At 43.9% G+C, this 21,754-nt stretch overlaps 1 protein-coding gene across 2 annotated transcripts; it reads right to left on the reverse strand.

Moving 5' to 3' along the window:
• Positions 1-2,639: 2,639 nt before the first annotated feature.
• znf362a (zinc finger protein 362a) lies at positions 2,640-21,326 on the reverse strand. 2 transcript variants are annotated; one of them, XM_080495562.1, is made up of 9 exons: positions 21,220-21,326; positions 13,284-13,347; positions 11,079-11,286; positions 10,809-10,934; positions 9,528-9,855; positions 8,122-8,346; positions 6,494-6,572; positions 5,407-5,565; positions 2,640-4,033 (listed from the first exon to the last, which is right to left on the reverse strand). In XM_080495562.1, the coding sequence occupies exons 2-9, from the start codon at positions 13,344-13,346 to the stop codon at positions 3,914-3,916; spliced, it is 1,308 nt and encodes a 435-aa protein (XP_080351688.1). In that variant the 5' UTR covers position 13,347; positions 21,220-21,326; the 3' UTR covers positions 2,640-3,913. The 2 variants fall into 2 exon arrangements, with proteins under 2 accessions (XP_080351688.1, XP_080351687.1); XM_080495561.1 differs by having other exon boundaries at positions 11,079-11,319.
• Between the last annotated feature and the right edge of the window lie 428 nt (positions 21,327-21,754).

Here is a 21,754-nt window from a genome sequence, read left to right on the forward strand (position 1 = left end):
GCGCGCGCGCCCACTCCACCCTCGATGCGGGAGCGAGCGCGGCGGCGCGTGCGCGAGGTGTCATGAACTTAAAATGCGTCGAAGATGAAGCTCGCGCACCAGGAAGTGTCCGTGGCAGGGTGGAACTCTGACACACGCGTTGCTAGAAGACCTGAGTACTTTCACGTTTACTCCCTCAAGTAGCTGGAAGTTTTACTCCTAAATACAGTTCACGTGGAGTACTCGGTACTTTCACAGTCTCAGTCTCTTCGTTGTACATTTAATAAATGATCGAAACCCATAAATCTGAATGATGTTGAGCTGATCCGTTTGCGCTTTTGACGGGAAATCCAACGCGTGAACACATTTTACACATTTTGCACTTTGATTAACAGGATTTTTTTTTTTATGAGCTGAACTTTTCTAATGTACAAAAGTTGAATGTTGAGTTGATTTATTGTTGTGATCAAAGACTGACAACATATTTTCCTGAAGCATCCATAATAATAATAATAATAATATTAATAATAATGATAATAATAATAATAATAATAATATTAATAATAATGATAATAATAATAATAATATTAATAATAATGATAATAATAATGATAAAAACAGCATTCTAGCAGTAATTTAGTGATTCAAACAGGGAGAATGAGAATTATTTAGCCAGATTATTCAAATAACTGTTATCCTATTAAATAGAAGTAACTTAATCGATGTGTGTTTTATGTAACTTTCCTCCGTCTGGTTAGCAGGTGAAGCTCTGCCGTCACTTCCTGAGGTCCACCACTCATCCTCCTCCTCCTCCTCCTCCTCCTCCTCCTCCTCCTCCCCCTCCTCCTCCTCCTCCTCCTCCTCCTCCTCCTCCCAGCTCTGGGAGAAGAAGGCTGCAGGTGTAGCGAGTCACCAGGTGAGTTTAGGTGACGTGAGTGTTTTATTAGTAGTTTTCCAGTTCACAATAATCAAACAGAGACACAACAACGAGGGGACAAACAGAGAATGTCCACTAACTGCACACGGATCGATTTAATACAAGATAACAAGGACGGCTTCTTCTCCAGAAAGCCATTAACCAAAACATAAGGAAGCTTCTTCACTCGAAGGCCATTAATGAAAACCAAAGGAAGCTTCTTCACTCAAAGGCCATTAATAAAAATCAAAGGAAGCTTCTTCACTCAAAGGCCATTAATGAAAATCAAAGGAAGCTTTTTCACTCAAAGACCATTAATGAAAACCAAAGGAAGCTTCTTCACTCGAGGGCCATTAACGATGGCTCTGCTGGACCAGGACCTGCATCTGGACCAGGACCTGCATCTGGACCAGGACCGACATCTGGACCAGGACCGGCATCTGGACCGGTATCTGGACCTTCTTCAGCCGGCAGAAGACGCAGGACATGATGTCCGACTGTCCTGTCGTCCTCCACCTGAACACAGATAATCTGTCTGAGGATCTGACCTTTATATTCTCATTTTATGGTATTGGGTCACCTTTCCTAACTCCTTTAGCAAGCATCCTAACTCCTTTCCTTAACTCCTTTAACCTCCTAATTCCTTTCCTTAACTCCTATAGGAAGCCTCCTAACACCTTTCCTAACTCCTTTAGGAAGCATCCTAACTCCTTTCCTTAACTCCTTTAACCTCCTAATTCCTTTCCTTAACTCCTATAGGAAGCCTCCTAACACCTTTCCTTAACTCCTTTAGGAAGCCTCCTGACACCTTTCCTAACTCCTTTATGCTCCTAACACCTTTCCTAACTCCTTTAGAATCCTCCTAACACCTTTCTTTAACTCCTTTAGGAAGCCTCCTAACACCTTTCCTAACTCCTTTAGGAAGCCTCCTAACACCTTTCCTAACTCCTTTAGGAAGCCTCCTAGGACCTTTCCTTAACTCCTTTAGGAAGCCTCCTGACACCTTTCCTTAACTCCTTTAGGAAGCCTCCTAACTCCTTTAGGAAGCCTCCTAATACATTTCCTTAACTCCTTTAGGAAGCCTCCTAACACCTTTCCTTAACCCCTTTAGGAAGCATCCTCACACCTTTAGGAAGCCCCCTAACTCCTTTCCTAACTCTTTTAGGAAGCCTCCTAACACCTTTCCTTAACCCCTTTAGAAAGCCTCCTATCACCTTTCCTAACTCCTGACACCATTCCTAACTCCTTTAAGAAGCCTCCTACCTCCTTTCCTTACCTCCTTTAGGAAGAAAAGCAAAATGCAACAACTATAGAATCCTGTGGACGTTTTCACTGTTTTGCTTCAGAATGATTCATTAAAATTAGCTGTCGACATTATTTCCGGTTACAGTTTGCAAAAATATAGATTTTTATCACATATAGTGTAAAAAATAAAGAAAAACTTGAACGTTTAAATCTAAAGGCTATTATGGCGTCTTCATTTAGCCCCTAAAACAAAACATTCCCGCGGGAATTCATTCCAAACATGAACAAACGCTGATGGATGTGACAATATTCCGTCTATGTATAATAATCCAGCTGCTGATTTTTGAGGAACATTTTCAAACGATGAACTTGACCTCATTATAAAAGGTTCTAATGAAACAAAAAACAAAAAACAAAAAACTGAGAAACGTGTTATACAACTATTTATTATAAAATGGGCTTACAGTCAATATAGTTTATTTACAGTATATATCATGCTATGGCATAAAAGTCAACGTAAAGTGAACAACAGAATGCAACAAAGTTAAGGCTTGAATAAAATGGCAAAGAATTCAATCATAAATCAGTGAGAGATTCGCCTTATTGTGGTCTGACGCTTCCATAAGACATTAAAGATGATGAAATTATTATTATTATTATTTTTTAAGGTTTTCCAGGAGAGTTTTCTGTGCTGTCTGCCACTGTATTTGTTTTTTTTTGTTGTTGGTTTTTTTTTTGGCACAAAATTAAAAGCAAACTGGGCAAAAAAAAAAAAAAAAGAAAAAAGTACTGTAAGTGCATCTTTAAATGATATATTAACATAAGAAGTAAAAAATATTAATTTTTTTTGGCAAAATAAATGAACACAAAACATCAATAATGTTCAGTTTTGAACTGAATTCACATCACTGGTTAATACTGTCGAATGCGGGAGTTTCAGCTCACATTCAGGACGTCTCAGCGTAAAGTCTCGTCTTTTTGTGTCTTTCGTGAAACGCTTCTGAAAAGTTGATCTGAAGAAAACTTGAACTACATTGTAAAATTAAAAAAAAAATAGTCGAGTGTCACTTCCTGGCCTGGGAGAGGTTGGTAGTGGGTTACAAAATAAAAGACTGGCACATGGTTTCATTGTGGCCACATGATTGATAAATATTTGCAAACACGGACGAGAGGAGTGGCACGATATATACGAGTACATTATTCATGAGAGCTTTATCCTGCGTGGGAACTTTGCCACCCAGCTAATGGAAGACTATTTCTGATGCAAATGCATTTGCACTTGATTGAAAACATTAAAGGGTCGTATAAAAAAAAAGAAAAAAGAAAAAAAAGAAAAAAAAAAGAAGTGAAATGGCAACAACAACAACAACAAAAGGTTTAAAAAGGTTTCCCATCTAGCTGCCTGGAGCAATCTTTTGTTTTGTTTTGTTTTTTTGTTGTTTTTTTTTTTTTCTTTCTTTCTGTGAAGTCGTATATAAAAAGACATTTTTAGGCCCGTCGTTTTCAGGCCTGAAAGTGCTGAGAAATCATCTTTGGATGTCCCCGATAATACTATCTGGTCAGCAAGAACGGACAAAAGAAACCGGAGGGAGGAGACGATCATTCAAACACCTCCTCTTCACGAAATACTGGCGACCTGGCACGTTTCTGGGACCCGTCCGAGGGCGAGGGCGGCGGTGGCGGCGGCGGCGTCCGGCTCCGGAGCGGAGCGGCGGGACCACACGGGGGGGGGGGGGGGGGGGGGGGGCGTCTCTGTCGGGGGAGGGCGGGGCCTCAGATGAGGGAGATCCGTATAGGGATGATGGGAGAGTCTGTCCTGTGGTGGGGGGAGTGATGGGACACCACGTGTTCCACCACTGCGTGTTTGGACATGTGCTTCATGAGATACGTCTCCTGGAGAGAGAGAGAGAGAGAGAGAGAGAGAGAGAGAGAGAGAGAGAGAGAGAGAGAGAGAGAGAGAGCAGGAACACGTCAGATTTAACGGCTCCTTGATCATTTGGCGTCACAATGAAACATTACACTCCCTATGTCGTCATGGAAACATGATGCTCGTCATGTCGTCATGGAAACATGATGCTCATCATGTCGTCACGGAAACATGATGCTCATCATGTCATCATGGAAACATGATGCTCATCATGTCGTCATGGAAACATGATGCTCGTCATGGAAATATGATGCTCGTCATGTCGTCATGGAAACATGGTGCTCATCATGTCGTCATGGAAACGTGACGCTCATCATGTCATCATGGAAACATGGCGCTCGTCATGAAAACATGATGCTCGTCATGTCGTCATGGAAACATGATGCTCATCATGTCATCATGGAAACGTGATGCTCGTCATGTCGTCATGGAAACGTGACGCTCATCATGTCGTCATGGAAACATGATGCTCGTCATGGAAACATGATGCTCATCATGTCGTCATGGAAACATGATGCTCATCATGTCATCATGGAAACATGATGCTCGTCATGGAAACATGATGCTCATCATGTCATCATGGAAACGTGATGCTCGTCATGGAAACGTGACGCTCATCATGTCATCATGGAAACATGGCGCTCGTCATGAAAACATGATGCTCGTCATGTCGTCATGGAAACATGATGCTCATCATGGAAACGTGACGCTCATCATGTCATCATGGAAACATGGCGCTCGTCATGAAAACATGATGCTCGTCATGTCGTCATGGAAACATGATGCTCATCATGTCATCATGGAAACGTGATGCTCGTCATGTCGTCATGGAAACGTGACGCTCATCATGTCGTCATGGAAACATGGCGCTCGTCATGGAACCATGGCGCTTGTCATGTCGTCATGGAAACATCCCCCGTCATCATGGAAACAGGAAGCTCCTCTGTCGTCAGGCCCGGTTGTCATGGAAACGAGAGCGGTTGGTGTTTGGACGTGGTCGTTCAGACTGACGCTAACATGGATCCTGCCAGGAGCTTCACTTATTCACATTGTTGGTTCACACAATCATGAAAACACTAAATCAGGTCGGATCCGGTTTCGAGCTTTTAACTTGAGACCGAATCGTTTCCTTGTCCGTATCTTTTATGAACCGACAGTTTTATGACAGTTTCTCCGTTGAAGTGTCCTGAGATCACCGCTGGTGCCGTTTAAATAGCATGAATTATTAACCTGCTGCACAACAGGCTCCACTGAAGTGTAATTAAAGGTTTGATTGATGGATTGAAAGGTGTGCGTGTGTGCGTGTGCATGTGCGTGTGCGTGTGTTGTGTGCGCTCACCGAGGTGTACGCCCTGCCGCACATGCTGCAGCAGTAGGCCTTGGCGTTCTTGATGGCGTGTGCAGACATGTGGATCTGCAGCGAGGCGGAGTCAGCGTAGGCACGGTAACAGTTGGCGCATTTGAAGGGTTTGTCTTTGTTGTGCTGCCTCTGGTGAGACTGCAGGGAGAGAAGACGGAGCGTCGGTCACTCAACAATGTGTACGGAGGACAAAGTGTTTTTGTTTCCCTCTCAGTGCCTCCATTTTCCTACAAACGGTCATCTTTCAAAATATCGTTCGGCCTGGAGACTCAGGCTCCGCCCACAGACACGCCCATCTATGGGCAGAGGAGGAAGTACTTCCTCTAGTAGCGCCATGTGCCAGAGCAGAGCTGCCTGATTGTGGGAGGAGTCAAAAGGGGGGGAGGAGCCTACCTTGACTGTGATTGGCTGAACCCCCCCCCGATGACACTACATAGGGTTTGATTTCTGATTGGCTGCTTGGAGCAACACACTTTTTAAAAGAGAGAGAGAGAGAGAGAGAGGACACACTCTCTACACCTCTGGGGCGTCGTTCCAGATGTGGAGACGACTATTACTGCTGGAGAACCTGTAGGAAGTGGATTTTACATAATATGACCCCTTTAATATCCCATATCTGGCCATCAGGCTTCTAAATGCCAAATAACATCACACTGTGCAATTATTCAACTTTATCCCATTTCTCGTCCTGCTCCTTTATTTTACGTTCACATGCACCTTATTTAAAATGTTTGCCTGTTTGCACTACTTTTTAAAATATATTTAAACACGTTTTTTTTTTTTTATTAATGCCTTTTTTTACCGGTTGCTAAGCAACGACATCCCGTTGCCAGTTTCCTCACTGTGTGATGTTCTGTGCAATGACAATAAAAGAAAGTCTAAGTCTAATATCCCAGAGGACAGAAAAATCCTTCAACGGGGCTTTAAGGTTCAAACATTTAATATATATATATAAAAAATAAAAGGTTTTTAGGTACGTCGACACAATCCACCGCCGCCTGAGAAAAAAACCTCAAAAAGACTGCGGATCCTGTGACGTCAGGCCGTGACTCCAGGTGAGGCGTACCTGCAGGTTGGAGAGCTGAGTGAACGCTTTCTCACACCCAGGATGGGCGCACTTGTACGGCCGGTCGCCCGTGTGGATTCTGAAAGGAGAAACGGGTCAGACGGGAAGAGGCAGAGCACAACAAGCGGCAATTATAAAACCCCGTGATGAGCGCCTCTCCTTATTTAAACTGCGGAACACGCCCACCGCTCATGTTGTTTAAAGTACACAGGTTCAACTCCTGGCTGCTGGAGCAGAAATGTGATTTCAGTCACTTTAAACACGGAGTTCTTGTTGGTGCGGCCCAGGTCGGGCACTCTTCCTGAGTCTGCTGCTGCGCGAGGCCCCCTGGTGGCCGGCGATGGTCATTGCACTTTGTTCTATTTGCCTCAAATAAATGCAGAAACGTATTTTGCCGTCTTGAGACGTTCCGGATCAAAGAACCGGGAGGAAACCAGCGGGCCGGGCTCCAACACTGGAGTGTTAGCCGCTAGCTCATATCGACGCTAACCAGCTAGGTCACTGGAGGAAACACTGAGCGAGGAGCGTCTCCATGGCAACACACGCTGATCTCCTTTGACCTCGATGAGGCGCCGCTCTCTTCTGCTTTGTATGAGACACTTTTTTCATGTTTTGTAAAAAAAAGGTATTTAGTCAGAAACGGTTTGTCGCTAGCGTCCCAAAATCTCTCTCCCCCTCCCTCCATCCCTCCATCTCTCTCCTTCCTACCCCTCTCTCCCATGATTCTCGTCATGCATGTCGTCATGTCTCCCTCCTCCCTCTCTCTCCCTCTCTATCTCTCTCGCCCTCCCTCTATCCCTTCAACCTCTCTCCCTCCCTCTCACCCCCATCTCCTTCCCCTTTTACCCCTCTCTCCCTCCCTCTCTCCTTCCTACCCATCTCTCTCCCTCCTTCCCTCCAGCTCTCTCTCCCTCCTACCTCTCTCTCCTTCCCTCTCTCCCTCCCCCTGTCTCTCTCTCCTTCCCTCTATCTCTCTCTCTCCCTCCCTCTGTCTCTCCCTCCTTCCCTTCCTTTTTCTCTCTCTCCCTCCCTCTCCCTCCTACCTCTCTCTCCTTCTCTCTCCCTCCCTCTGTCTCTCTCTCCTTCCCTCTCTCCCTGTCCCTTCTCTCTCTCTCTCTCTTTCCCTCTCTCCCTCCTTCCCTCCCTTTCTCTCTCTCCCTCCCTCTGTCCATTCGACCTCTCTCTCCTTCTCTGTCTCTCTCTCCTTCCCTCTCCCTCCCTCTGTCCCTTCGACCTCTCCCTCCCTCCCTCTGTCTCTCCCTCCTACCTCTCTCTCCTTCTCCCTCCCTCCCTCTGTCTCTCTCCCTCCCTCTCACCTTCCTACCTCTCTCTGTCCTTCCTCTCTCCCCCCGCCTCCCTCCCCTTCTACCCCTCCTTCCTACCTCTCCCTCCCTCCCTCTCTCCTTCCTACCCCTCTCTCTCCCTCCTACCTCTCTCTCCTTCTCTGTCTCTCTCTCCTTCCCTCTCCCTCCCTGTCTCTCTCTCCCTCCCTCTGTCCCTTCGACCTCTCTCTCCCTCCCTCTGTCTCTCCCTCCTACCTCTCTCTCCTTCTCCCTCCCTCCCTGTCTCTCTCCCTCCCTCTCACCTTCCTACCTCTCTCTGTCCTTCCTCTCTCCCCCCCCAGGTACCTGGTGTGCTGCTGCAGGTGTGAGAGCTGGCGGAAGCACTTCTCGCAGTAGGAGCACCGGTAGGGTTTGACGTCCAGGTGGATGCGCAGGTGCTGCGCCAGGTAGGAGGCGTTGGAGAAGGACTTGGTGCAGTGAGGACACTTGTGCGCCTTCGGCTCCGTGTGCGTTTTGGAGTGGATCTGCATGTCGGACTTGGAGAAGAAGGTCAGCGGACACATTTTACACCTGCGAGGAGGACAAAGACACAGGGGGAGTCGTCAGTGTGAGGCGAGCAGCTCCGCCCACGTCCACTCTGCTGCTTTTACTCTGGCAAACTGTTCACGGTGTTAAAACGGGAAGTGTTGAGCCTGGTGATATTAAAAGGTTTAACCGGCTCCTAATCGATGGTTTTGTCTTAAAACTATAAAAACATACGGAAATATTCTCCAACGTCACGTCTTTAAACATAAAGCGACGAGTTCAAACCTGAAAAAGGTCCGTTAAGAGTGAAAATGCTGCTGAAGCAGTGAACAAGCTTTAGAAGATACTCTTACAGGAAGTCTTTTTTTTTTTTACATTTCTGGTCAATTCTGTTCAGTTTTAGTTTTCATCTGGAAATTTAAACACCAACGCCCATGATTTACTGACTTTAAGGCAGTGTTTCTCAACCTCTGGTGTTTCCTCCAGATCGTCAGCTGAGCCGTGGGAAATTATCACATTTCACATTTTTTTCTAAAAAAAAACCTTTGCTCTCACAGCGACAGTGTGTTGCAGAGTAATCCTGTATAAATACTCTTCACCACTAGAGGGCAGCACAGAACTTTGCCGGTGAAATGTAAAGTGACAGACGTCAGTGTGGTTCATCTCCACCTCCTGCTACCATCTTGTATCAAAGTACTGTGTCAGTGACAGTGATGGAGAAGTTTTTGAAAACCAGGATCTCAGCTCTTCATCCATCAGGTCCAGGTTTCACACTGAGGGAGGCACTATTAAAAAAAAGTCCTTGCTTTCTGGATTTACTGGATTCCTGTTGATAAAACTTTGATGAGAAAGACTTTATATTGTTAATAGAGGCTACACAGTTTAACATTTTAACTTTTTCGGGTGGTGGTGGTGTGACTCCAGATGTTTCCAAAGAAAAAAGTGTGCCTCGGCTCAAAAAGGTTGAAAAACACTGCTCTAAGGATATTTCTGATCGCTTAAGGGCTTTTAGAGGGAGGGAACGATGTAGATAGAAAGAACCAGCAGTTGGCGCTAATGCAACTTTTAGGCAGACAAACTGCCACTGAAGAAGAGGAAGAAGAAGAAGAAGAAGAAGAAGAGGAGGGAGAATAAGAAGAAGAAAAGGAAGAAGACTACTCTCAAGCGTTAACGAGGCAGGTTGGAAGCCATATTGTTGGCTGAAGAGCAGAACCGTCTCCTCTTGCCTGTAGGTTTTCCCTTCTTTGGTGGTGATGGTGACGCAGGACTGGTCGTTGCCGGCGGCGAGGATGGGGTAGGGCACCACCAGGAGGGAGGAGCCGTTCTCCGCCTTGATCTTCTTCCGCCCCCGCTCCTGCTTGGGCGGCGGGCCGAGGAGCCCCACCAGCCCCCCGTTGCTCTTGCCCGGCTCGATGCCCTGACCGCAGGCCAGCCCCGACAGGAGGTGGGGGGTGGGGGCCCCGCCCAGCCGGCCGTGGCTGCTGGAGGTGGGCGTGGTGGGGGTGATGATCTCCGACGGGTTGAGGTTGCCCGTCCGGGACGCCAGCGCCACGCCTGAAACACCCAAACGTTTAAAAAAACAAAACAAAACGAGTTCATTTTCAGGGTACATTGGAATTAAGTGTGTGTGTGTGTGTGTGTGTGTGTGTGTGTGTGTGTGTGTGTGTGTGTGTCCTGCTATGAACTCGTGACCTTTCCATCACTAAAAGGTCAGATGGGATCGGCTCCATCGCTCCGTGACCCTCAGGTGAATGAATGAACATCCACACACTTGGCCTACAGTGCCACCAAGTGGACACTCAGTGTAACAACAGGCCTATTTTTGGATTTAGATAGATAGATAGATAGATAGATAGATAGATAGATAGATAGATAGATAGATAGATAATTACTTTATTCATCCCCGTAGAGAAATTGTTTTGTTGCAGCAATCTGGTACATAGAATATTATAAAATACGATAGAATAGAAATAAAAGTAAAAAATGAAAATATCTGGGTATAAGACATAAAGTAAAACACAGAACGGAACATGGGCACTTAGAAATAAGCAGGAGATAAAAGCAAGATAAATAAATAGTAAGGTGCAGTGGCAGAGCCATTAGAAGTAGGCATTATATAATAATAATACAGATAATAACAGTGTGAAATAGTGTATAATACTCGTGTATAGTACTACTAATAACACTGATATGTGAAGCTTTGAATTGAATGTAATTGATAATGACGATTTGTTTTGGCTCAAATGATGACGGGGGGGGGGGTAGGGGGGGTGGGGGGGGGGGGGTTTAGTCAGGTTGCAGTGTGACATCACAAAGTCTAAAAATTAAAACACATTGACTAATTTATTTTCTGTTTTGCCTCTGGATTAGTGTTGTAGTGAAACATGACAGCGATGCAAAACTTTACTGTGGAACACACACACACACACACACACACACACACACACACACACACACACACACACACACACACACACACACACACACACACACACACACACACACACCTGAGACGTGGTTGGTCCTGGAGGGGTGGTCTATCAGCTGACGCAGGTGCCAGTCTTCCCACAGTCCTCGGGCTTTGATCGCTGCCTTGTCGTCCAGGTTCAAGTTTACGTCGCCCAGAATTCGACCTGGATTTTGAAAAAATACCACGCCAACAGGAGTGCGGAGAGTTAAAACACGCCGTCGGCTAGGGTTAGCAACAGATGAAGTGACGAGGCGAGGCGAGGGATTCCCCCCCCCCCCCCCCCCCCCCCCCGTGGAGGCCGGAGTACCTGCGACGGAGCTGGAGGCGGGCCGGGCGTGCAGGGCGACGTCGGGCTGAGACGGGCTGTGGCTGTGCAGGACCGGCATCTGCTGGGCTTTGGGCATGGCGTGCTGGCCGCCCTCGGCCTGGGTGGGCGTGGCCAGCAGGGGCTGCTGGGAGGGGGCCGAGGCGGGGGGCAGGTGGGGCGGTCGGATCTTCTCGGCCATCAGCTGCTCCTTGATTTTATTGATCAACACTAGGTTATCCAGCTGACAGCCAGGAACCAACGTTTGTGACAAGAAAACAGCCGGCGTCAGTTCAGTCAGGCAGTTTACGCAGCAACGGTTCCCTCTATAGCAGGAAGAGCTAGCATGCAGCCCGTCGCCCGGAGGCTCGGCAGGAAACCAGCGCCACCGACAAAATAAAAGCATGCAGGCTAAAAGGCTGCATGGCAGCAACAGGCGTTTCCCCCCACAGGAGAGAAACGTGACGACACGTGTGATTATAGAAACACTGCTCATTAAAAAACACTAAACGCTTTCAACTTAAAGTCTGGTTTCCTTGATTTGATGGTATTTACTTGAAAGTTGAATGTGGTTTTTCATGGTTTCATCACAATTAATATTCTGTGTGTATAAATGTATTTATAAGTCTTTTACGTTGGATAAACTTTCTTACTGTTAGTTACATATTTAATACTACTTTAATACATAAAGATAATTATAGATAGATAGATAAGATAATTACTTTATTCATCCCCGAAGGGAAATTGTTTTGTTGCAGCAATCTGGTACGTACGAATATTATAAAATACGATAAAATAGAAATAAAAGTAAAGAATAAAAATATAAAAATATCTGGGTATAAGACATAAAGTAAAACACAGAACGGAACATGGGCACTTAGAAATAAGATGAGATAAAAGCAAGATAAATAAATAGTAAGGTGCAGTGGCAGAGCCATTAGAAGTAGGCATTATATAATAATACTAATAACAATAATATAGATAATAACAGTGTGTAATAGTGTATAATACTCGTGTATAGTACTACTAATAATGGTAGCAATAAAATAACAATAACAATATATATATATCAGTAATAATAATAATAATACCAATAGTAATAATATACTTATAATAATAATAATACCAATGGCAATAGTGTACTTGCACATGTATAAATATATGTATATGTACGTGCAATATGAAATATATGCTATAATATAAGTATCAATGTAATTTAGTCCAGGTGGTGATGGAGGCTCTGACGGAGGTCGAAGAGTTAAAAAGTCTTATATCCAACTAATAAATATTGGAGAAGAGGTGGGATTTGATAAGTTTAATTCTTCCTACCTCTTTCCAGACGTGTTAATTAGATATATGAGAGATGTATGTGTTGTTAAGTATGTGTGGGTCTAATTAGAAATAGATTATTTTTTGTATCACTACATTTTCATAAGATATAAACTAATTAAATAATGAAATGGTGAACATATTTTTGGATGTGTGTGTGTAGGAATATTGACATGTATTAAATGTCACATGCCTGAAATGAATAAAAAAAAAAAAAAAGAATGCATTTAGTTGTCTTGAGACTAACTCCTCTGCCGTCTGTGTCACTTTCCACCAAATTAAATTTAATGGAGCCGCAAAAACATGTTTACCTTTAAAAAAACGAGGCCGACGCTGCTTTTTATTTAGACCTGATTTAAATGTTTCAATCTTTTTTAAGCATTTTTGGGGAGAAATTTTGACATTTGAGCTTTTTAACCATCATGGCCCATGTTAGTTTTTCTTTTTTGTGTAATTCCAGTTTTTTTTTATACCCCCCCCCCAATTTAATGTGGTTTTAACTATTTCCTCATATCAGTTATTATTTAAAGGAGGGCTGTCTATCGATTAAAAAGAAAAATCTCACAATTTTACTTCAGCTTGTGATGATATTTATTCTTGGAAAATCTTGTTATTAACGTAGACTCAACAAACATAAAGTCGATTCAAAGATATTTAAACGTTAAAACAGGAATTAAGAGCCTTTGTGAGAACGACTCGTGTGCAAATGAGCCAAAAACGAGACCCAACGTTGAGGAGTCGTTCCGTGGAGGCTTCAGGGAAACGAGTCAATCAGTTAAAATGCAGAAGTAAAGACGGTGATCAATGAAGCCTGAGCGGCTGCTGGTGGTGTGGAGGAGCTTTCAGAAAGGAAACGTTACGGAGCGTGACGTCACTCACCTGGCCGGGCATCGCGGGGGGCGGCGGCCAGAAGTACGGGTTGTTAAATCGAGGTTCAGCCATCCTGAAATAAAAAAAAACAAAACACAAACAAAGGAGGCTGGTGAGGCAGGAGGAAGCAGATTCTGGGACCGAAAGCGACGACTCAGCGAGAGACGAGCTGGTCGGCGGCCTCACAGGGGAGTTTTTAATCCGCGAGCCGCGCGGGAGAACTCTTTCCTATTATTTTACTTTTTACAATCTAATAGATATTTGATGTTTTCATGTAGGGCAGGGGTCGGCAACACGCGGCTCTTTGGCCCCTCCTGGAGCCTCCGTCCCACTGCAGGTCATCCTGGAGGGACGTAAGGAGGCAAAGCCACCCAGAGAGAGACGTAAGGAGGCAAGGCCACCCAGAGAGGGACGTAAGGAGACAAGGCCACCCAGAGAGGGACGTAAGGAGGCAAGGCCACCCAGAGAGGGACGTAAGGAGGCAAGGCACCCAGAGACGGATGTAAGGAGGCAAAGCGCACCCCAGAGAGGGACGTAAGGAGGCAAAGCCACCCAGAGAGGGACGTAAGGAGGCAAAGCGCACCCAGAGCGCAGTCCCTACAAAGAGTGGTAAAATGTAGGGTCGTGAACGACGCAGCGACGTGACGTCATTACAACAATAAAAGATGAAGAACGTAGAATCGCGGCTGCAGGTCATGACAGCAGCTCAACTGGGAGCTTCCTGTACCTTTCACAGTAAAAGCCGACAGTTCCAGGAGGTTCATTCCAGACTTGTTGAGAGTGACGGAACATTCTAGTGAATTCCACAACAACTACAGGACATTAAAGACACACCATCACACTCATGGTTCTAACAATCCAGATCTCCCACATTTATCTTCCATTTTAATAATGTGTAGCGATAAAGGAGCTGAGAGCTGCAATGCATTATGGGAGTTTCTGTTTGTCGTATTTTAAATGTAATTATTGGGGGTTATGTTAGGTTTGCAGTGTTGGTAGTAATTGTGTTTGTGTTGCTTAGTTCATGTAGTTTAGTTTATTAGTTGTAAGTCGTCAACCAGCAGTGAAGGAGGTTTTGTGTGTCGTGTCGTCCTGGCGTGGTCTTCCTGTGGGACTGTCAAAATAAAACGTGTGCGGCTCTCTGGGTGTTGTGTTCAGTGGGAAACGGGACCAAATGGCTCTTTGAGCATTAAAGGTCGCCGACCCCTGATGTAGGGTCATCCGGTCCGATCCAGTATCGAGTTCCGGTATGAACGTAATTCACGGATCGGAAATTCCCGATCCAGCATACGGAGGTTTCTGATCCGTGAAGCTTCATCTGCGCTTCTGCTTCTTCTTCTTCTGTTTGGTTTTACGGTAGTTTGCATCCATGAATGTTGCTCTACCGCCACCTACTGGTCTCACATCTCTACATCATCCCACCACTATATTTTCCCCGTTAACCCCGCATCTCATTGAGACCCGCCTCCGTTCAGATAATCCACTCCGCAGTTTACAGTCAGCTCAGGATGCTACGGAACTAGCGCCATTGTGCTAACCGACTTTTCAACAGTCCCAATGTTGCGTCAGAACTGTGAAAATTACAGTTTGTGCTGCGTTGCTAAAGAATTTCGCCAGGAATTAATAAAGTGATTCTGAGGTTTTAAAGATAGAACTAGTTTATTATGAGATGATGATGTCATCAGACTCACATTGTCCATTAGAACAAAAATACTTTTTCTGACCTTCTACTAACCTCAAGTTGTCTTTTGACAGAAAACATTCCTACATTTCTTACTTTACTGTAGAGAGGAGTTTATTACAGCCTCATATAAAATCAACAATAATCATAATAATATGATTAAAGCAACCACAGCTCTGGTATCGGAATAATATTTGATAATATAAAGAATCATATTTTCAGATTTGGGTATCAGGATCGGATCGGAAGTGAACAAAAACCCTGGATCGGTGCTTCCCTGATTTTCATGTCAAATCAAAAAGATGCTACAGAAAAAAAAGTTCATTATGACAAGCAACATATTGCTGAATCATCATTATCGCAGTAACGACATGCGTATTTCTATGGCCTCTGCTCATTGTGTGAACCGCTCACAAAAATGAGAAAGGCTGTAATTACAAAACCATTAAGTGTTTGTATGTAGTCATTGCGATATTAGAAAATAAGACTTGCTGCCATGCGTTCAGTGGACACAGTGCAGGATTTCTGTTGCTCTGCATTGAAAACAGCAGTTAACCCTTTTCCGCCCGGCAACAGTCGACCGTTTGACGAGGAAAATCCCAGAAAACGTCTTGTGATTGAAGCATTTTCAAGCATTTGGAGCTTCTACTTCTCAAATAGATGAGATTTCTAAGTTAATCTCCAAAATGGTTAATTATCGCAGTGAGACGCATTAAAAAAAAGAAAGAAAAGAAAGGCGGTTTAAGCCATTGAAAGGATTTTTTTTTTGTTTTTTTGTTTTCCCGCCGACATGTCAACTTGATGGGCATGTTGCCTGAGAGATAGGCTCTCAGAGGTTATCAGAACAAACACAAATGTTAGAAACGACAGAGGCCCGGGTCCTAATCTGACGATCTCTGCTCCTCCGCACTGGAGGCCCCCGGCCCCCGGCCAGCCGGAAACTGAAAACTGCAGTTTTCACCGAAGGAGGTCAGAGATCCAAACGCTCTCGTCCACGTCGAGGCTTCATCCAGTGTAAGTAGTGGTGTTTTTACATCTTTTTTTCTGTCATGTCTTTAAACAAACCTGTTCTAGTGCAGAGCGTCTGCTTTCACCGGGCCTCGGCCGCCTCAGCGCTCCGTCCCTGCTGCGTTTCCAGAAACCCAGACGGCCTGAAACTTTCCTATTTTAAGGCCGAGACGCCTTTTCTCTGTTCTCTTTCCCCTTTTCTCTTTTCCCTCTACCCTCTTCCACGACTTCTCCTCTTGGCCCCGTGTGAAGCCCTTTTTAAAAACATTTTGCGTTGCATGTCTTGGCACACTCCGCCATTCCTGAGTCTGTTTGGCTTAGCAGGAGCGTAGCGCACCCCCCCCTCATCTCCACCCCCCCTTCGCCCCCCACACACCACCCCCCCCCCCCCCCCCGCCTCCCGGCCAAGACCAACAAACCCGATACGTCCAGGGGTGCGAGCAGCGCCGCACACCCCGCAAAGTATTCCTCTAATGATGCCGGAGGGGATCGCCTTCACTTCCTGGAGGGGGGGGGGCAGGGGGGGGTCGCTTCCCCGAACGCAACACCTTCTGAGTGACGGCGACTTCCACTTCCTGTGTGTCGCCGCTCGTCTCCGGACCGAACGCACTCGTCTTGAGGGAAACTTCACTTTTCATACCTCAACATGCCGACACATGAAGGTCGGGGTCGAGTCGAGAGCCAAACGCTAAAAGCGACGAGTCAAAACAACCGTCAAGACGCTGCTGCCGCGAGAACTGAGTCTCTATTGACTTGAGAGAGGTTTAGACATCACATCATGGAATTGTGTGATTCTCTGGCCTTTCCAGGGAGGTCAAAGGTCACCGAGCACGGCGACACACAGGCTCACGTTTACATGGACCCGGATTTTTATTTTTTTTTTTTACCAAAAAACTGATATTTCTTCCGCCACATTTCCCCCCCAAAAAAACATCTTTTTAAAAAAACGTGCATATCCGCCTGGTTCAGAGCCGCTATGAGCAGCCAGGCCTGCAGGGGGCAGTGTAACGAGAAAGGTGAAGCCAGGATAGCCAATCACAATCCCGGAAATGAAAACCAAACATCACAACTGAGTTTTTTCTAAATCTCCTCAGGAAGAAATATCATAGTTTGTTTTTTTCCCCCCCCCAACGTGGCCGCGGTCAAAGACGCAGAATATGAGATATGGATTTCATGAGCTGGAGGAGAAACGAGGATAAAAACATGGGGGGGGGTTACACTGCAAGAGTGAAGCACCTCTACAAGATATAAACACTGAATCTGAGAATAACCTCAAACTTGACGTGAAATATTCTGCTCATGAAGCAAATCAATTTAAATGGATCGTACACCTTGAAATGGATTATTGTGTAAAATCAATAGTAAAAGTAAAACAAGAATCTACTTTTAAAACAAGCCGGATTATCCATCATGTCTGACGTTTAGAATTTTGGCAGTAAACAACATGAGCATTGTTAAACTAAAGATTTGTGCAAAATGGCAGAAATGTGTCAAGAGAATAAATCAAAATTTTATTAAAAACTCAGCTCATTCAGGATAAATTTGAATATTTCCCTCTCTGCTTCCTCACTTTCTGTTTGTTTATTACCTTAATAACTATCAACCTGAATTGCATGACATGATTTGTCATCTTCAGGGATCAATACATTTGATTTTGGGACGTTAACGTTTAACCGTTTCCGATTAAATCCCCCAAAAAACTGTGAAAAAAACGTCCCGTACAAAGCGGATGAGCGCCGCCTCATGGAGATCAAAGGAGATCAGCGCCTGTTGCCGTGGAGACGCTCCCTGCTCAGTGTCTCCCCACGGTGACGTCTCTATATCCGACAGGCGATACATGGGTGATGCGTTCAGGCGCATCATGTAACGCCGACCTTTCTTCTTCTGCGCTCAATAATACGAAAGTTACTGTGATTAAAATATCAATTAGTTCCAAAATGTTCCGACATAGTAGAACCATTAACGTTCCACAGGCTGAAGTTTACAGATCCATCCGACATGCAGTAATATTTCTCTTTCTCAAATCCTTCGGCCAAACAACAACAACAACAACAACAACAACAACAACTGCATTGAGCTCGGTATCAACGTATTATTGATGCGACTGGACTGAACCTCTCGTCGCAGCTTCAATTAATGAATCAAACTCAATTTCAGCCACTTTTTACACAATTTTCCATCGTTGTAGAATATTTAAAGTCACATTTAGTCGAAATATTCCACCTTCGTTTAGTTTAAAATGCCTTTAAACTGGTAAACCAGAAAAATACACGTTATTTCAGTCGAGAGGTGAATTAACTGAACGATAACTGTACTTATGTGCATGTAAATAATAATATTAAACTACTTCTTCAGGCAACAGAGAAACATTGAGCGTTCTAGTGTGTCGGTTAGTATCAATCTAGTTAAAAATACTTGATAAGTAGTCATTTGTAATTCAACTTGAGTATTTTTTTTTTCTTGTTATGAAGGACAGACTTTAAGCTTCTTTTCAAAATGTAACTATGCTCCTTGAAATAAAAGTACAAACACGCCAAAACATGACTTATTAACAGTAATGTGAGTATTTGTAAATAGTTACTTTCAGCTCAGGTGAAACTTTAAGGTAAAAGTTGTGGATTAAAAAAAAAGTATTTTATACTTTTATGTGAGTACTTGAGTGGTGAATAACAATGTAACTGTAGTACTTGGTTCAAATGATCACATTTATGCAGCGTTTAGAAAAACACAAGTAGAAAAGTACTGAAAAACATGACAAGAGTATTATTGTGAGTATTTGTAATCTGTTACTTCCATAAGTGGCTGTTTGTAAATGCTACAGGTAAAAACTAATACTCTGAGTAACTCTGGAAAACGATACTTTGTACATGTATGTATTTCAGTTGTGTCTTTTAAGCAATACAATGTAACTGTAGTTATACTTTAATTAAAATGTAACAAATGCCTGTAATGCGATTACAATGACACCAAGAGGTACCTCGCATACGGAAATGTGTTTTCCTCGAGTACAAACATTCAGCAATTCTTTCACTTCTGGTTAAATTTACATAAAAAAATATATGAAATACAACTCAGTCAGTAATGTAATTAGTTACTTCCAGCCCTGGATATCAGGTCACCTTGGCATATTTGATCGATACGTTAAATAATCTGTCATTTTACTCATAATATTACACCATGTCACATAAGTTACAACTGCATTTTCTAGTAGTTTGTACTTTTATATCAATTATTTAGTAGTAAACAAGCGACGTCACGTAGTACCACGTTTCTGCAACGTGGTCGTTACTGTACTCGTTACTGTACTCGAGTACAGACAGTTTAGTGAAATATACAAGTGCTACTTGAAAAAATACTCTTGAAACATTACATATCAATGTTAATGCGGGTATTTCTAATTAGAGTACTTTTTTTCAGTACTGGAGTCGTAGTACGATGGTCATTTTGAGTACTCAAGTAGAAATATTCAGTAATCCGTCAACCTGTGGTGAAAATTATATGAAAGAAATACTTGTAATTAGTTACTTCTAGTTAGAGAGAAATTCAGGAATTCTTTCACTTCTGGTTAAAGTTACATAAAAAATATATGAAATACAACTCCGTCAGTAATGTAATTAGTTACTTCCAGCCCTGGATATCAGATATACCCTGATACCCCTGATACCTGATATATATACATTTCTAGTATTTTGTACTTATACATCAATTATTTAGTAGTAAACAAGCGACGTCACGGTAGTACCACGTTTCTGCAGCGTGGTCGTTACTGTACTCGTGACTGTACTCGAGTACAGATAGTTTAGTGAAATATACAAGTGCTACTTGAAAAAATACCCTAGAAACATTACATTACTTTTATTCAGTACTGGAGTCGTAGTACGATGGTCATTTTGAGTACTCAAGTAGAAATATTCAGTAATCCGTCAACCTGTGGTGAAAATTATATGAAAGCAATACTTGTAATTAGTTACTTCTAGTTAGAGAGAATCAGGCGATAAAACAAAGTGTTTTTTAATGGAAAAGATTGTTTTTATTGAATATATGTAGTATATATGAGTCAAATTAGCTTTATTTCTTTTTCTGATATAATAGTTTGATATAATAGTATTTCTAATTAGGGAATCAGGTGATTGATGTATAATCTTATTATATCGTACTTTAATTCGACATAAACACACAAGGAGAGTATTTCTGTTGTCGTTTTTAAATAGAAACGTGCAGAAGCCTTCCTGACTGTGGCCATGTTGCAGACGGACGACTCGTCAAGTTACTCGTTACTTGCACTCAGTGTAATCAGTTACTCCCGGCAGTCAGCTGACACGAGGTGACGACAGGAAGCAGCTCGAGCCCGATCAGAAGTTGAGGTTAACTTTTGCCTCCGCCGGAGCCGCAGAGCTTCAATGAAACTAAACAAAAGGTTCGAAATGAAGAGTTTTTCGAAAAAAACGTCTCTTCCTCCTCCTCCTCCTCTTCCTCCTCCTCCTCCTCTTCATCATCCTCCTCTTCCTCGCTCCTCCGCAGCGCCTCTCCCACATTCTCAGACAGTTTTATTAAAAAAAAAAAAAAAAATTCAGACAAAAGGAAAACAAAAATGGCAGCCCGGTCTTATTTTTATAAGCACGGGACGCCATATTCTGCAGATGGGGAATATTATAAAGCAGATAAAAAAAAAAAAAACGTGCGGCTGTTTGGAGGCGCGCGTGCGCGCCACCGCGGCCGCGACGCGCGCGCCGCTCGTGGCAACATTTGCATTAAAGAGAGGAGCGATGATTGTTTACTTTGATGTGCGGGTTTGAATAGCCCGGCGGAGGAAGAAGAGGAGGAAGAGGAGGAAGAGAGGAGGAAAAAAAAAAAAAAAAAAAAAAAGAAGAAGCAGCCCCACACTTCCTACAACGATCCTCCTGTCGTTCGCTGGACGATCCGCAGCCGGGAGGGAGAGGAGAGGGGAAAAAAAAACACACAACAGCGACGACAACGCGCTCGCGCGCGCTCTCGTGCGTAAATCTCAACCTTTTTAATGCAACGACGGCGCAAGAAAACGGCGTTTTTTCTCCCCCGCGTTCCAGGCGCAGGAGACGCTGTTGTTTTTTTTCAAGAAAGAATTCTAACTTTTGCACGAGTCGCATCGGAGACAAAGCAGGTCGACGGCAAAAAAAAAAAAGGAAGGGGGGGAAAGGATGTGGGAATAAAATTTTTTAGAATAATAATAATCAAGCAAAAAAAAAAAAAAAAAACCGCGCAGAGGCGAGATCGTACCTGAGGCCGGCGGAGGAGGAATGTTTGATAAAGGATTTTTTTTTTTGGAGTCTTCTTCTTCTTTCCGCTGCGCTTCAGTCCGACTCCAAACCTTCCGGGTCGCCTGCTGTTCACTTCTGGGTGCTGCAGGCGACGAAACGCTCAAACCCCCTTTTTTTAACCCATTTTCTGGCTCCTCGCTTTAAACAGCCTGGGTTTTTTTTCCCTCTTCTTTCTCTCCTTTCTTTCTTTCTTTCTGCCTTTCTTTCCACCCCTCCTGCTCGCGCTGTGTCGTTGCGCACTTTGCGCTGCAGCGTTTGCATTTCCTGTGTGTGATTATTATTATTACACTTTTTTTTTTAATTACATTTCTCACTTCCAATAATTTTATTTTTTTTGGTATTTTTATATAATATCTAACAGACAGATATGATGCGTTATGAATTTCCCAACTCGGAGCTCCGTGGGGATGAGTGTTGTTATGATTATTCAGATGATTTCCAGCACGTGACGTGTTCGTCCATGCAGGTGTGGAAGTAACGAGCTCAGGACTGTA

This window comes from Blennius ocellaris (assembly GCF_963422515.1).
Source record: "Blennius ocellaris genome assembly, chromosome: 4".
Taxonomy (NCBI): Eukaryota; Metazoa; Chordata; class Actinopteri; order Blenniiformes; family Blenniidae; genus Blennius; species Blennius ocellaris.

Excerpts from the sequence above, each read along its gene's own strand:
- znf362a (XM_080495561.1), bottom strand. The coding sequence starts at position 13,346 with ATGGCTGAACCTCGATTTAACAACCCGTACTTCTGGCCGCCGCCCCCC. Across the intron at positions 10,935-11,078 it reads CGCCTCCAGCTCCGTCGCAG|GTCGAATTCTGGGCGACGTA; the intron begins GTACTCCGGCCT and ends TTCAAAATCCAG. Across the intron at positions 5,566-6,493 it reads CTCAGCTCTCCAACCTGCAG|TCTCACCAGAGGCAGCACAA; the intron begins GTACGCCTCACC and ends CTCTCCCTGCAG.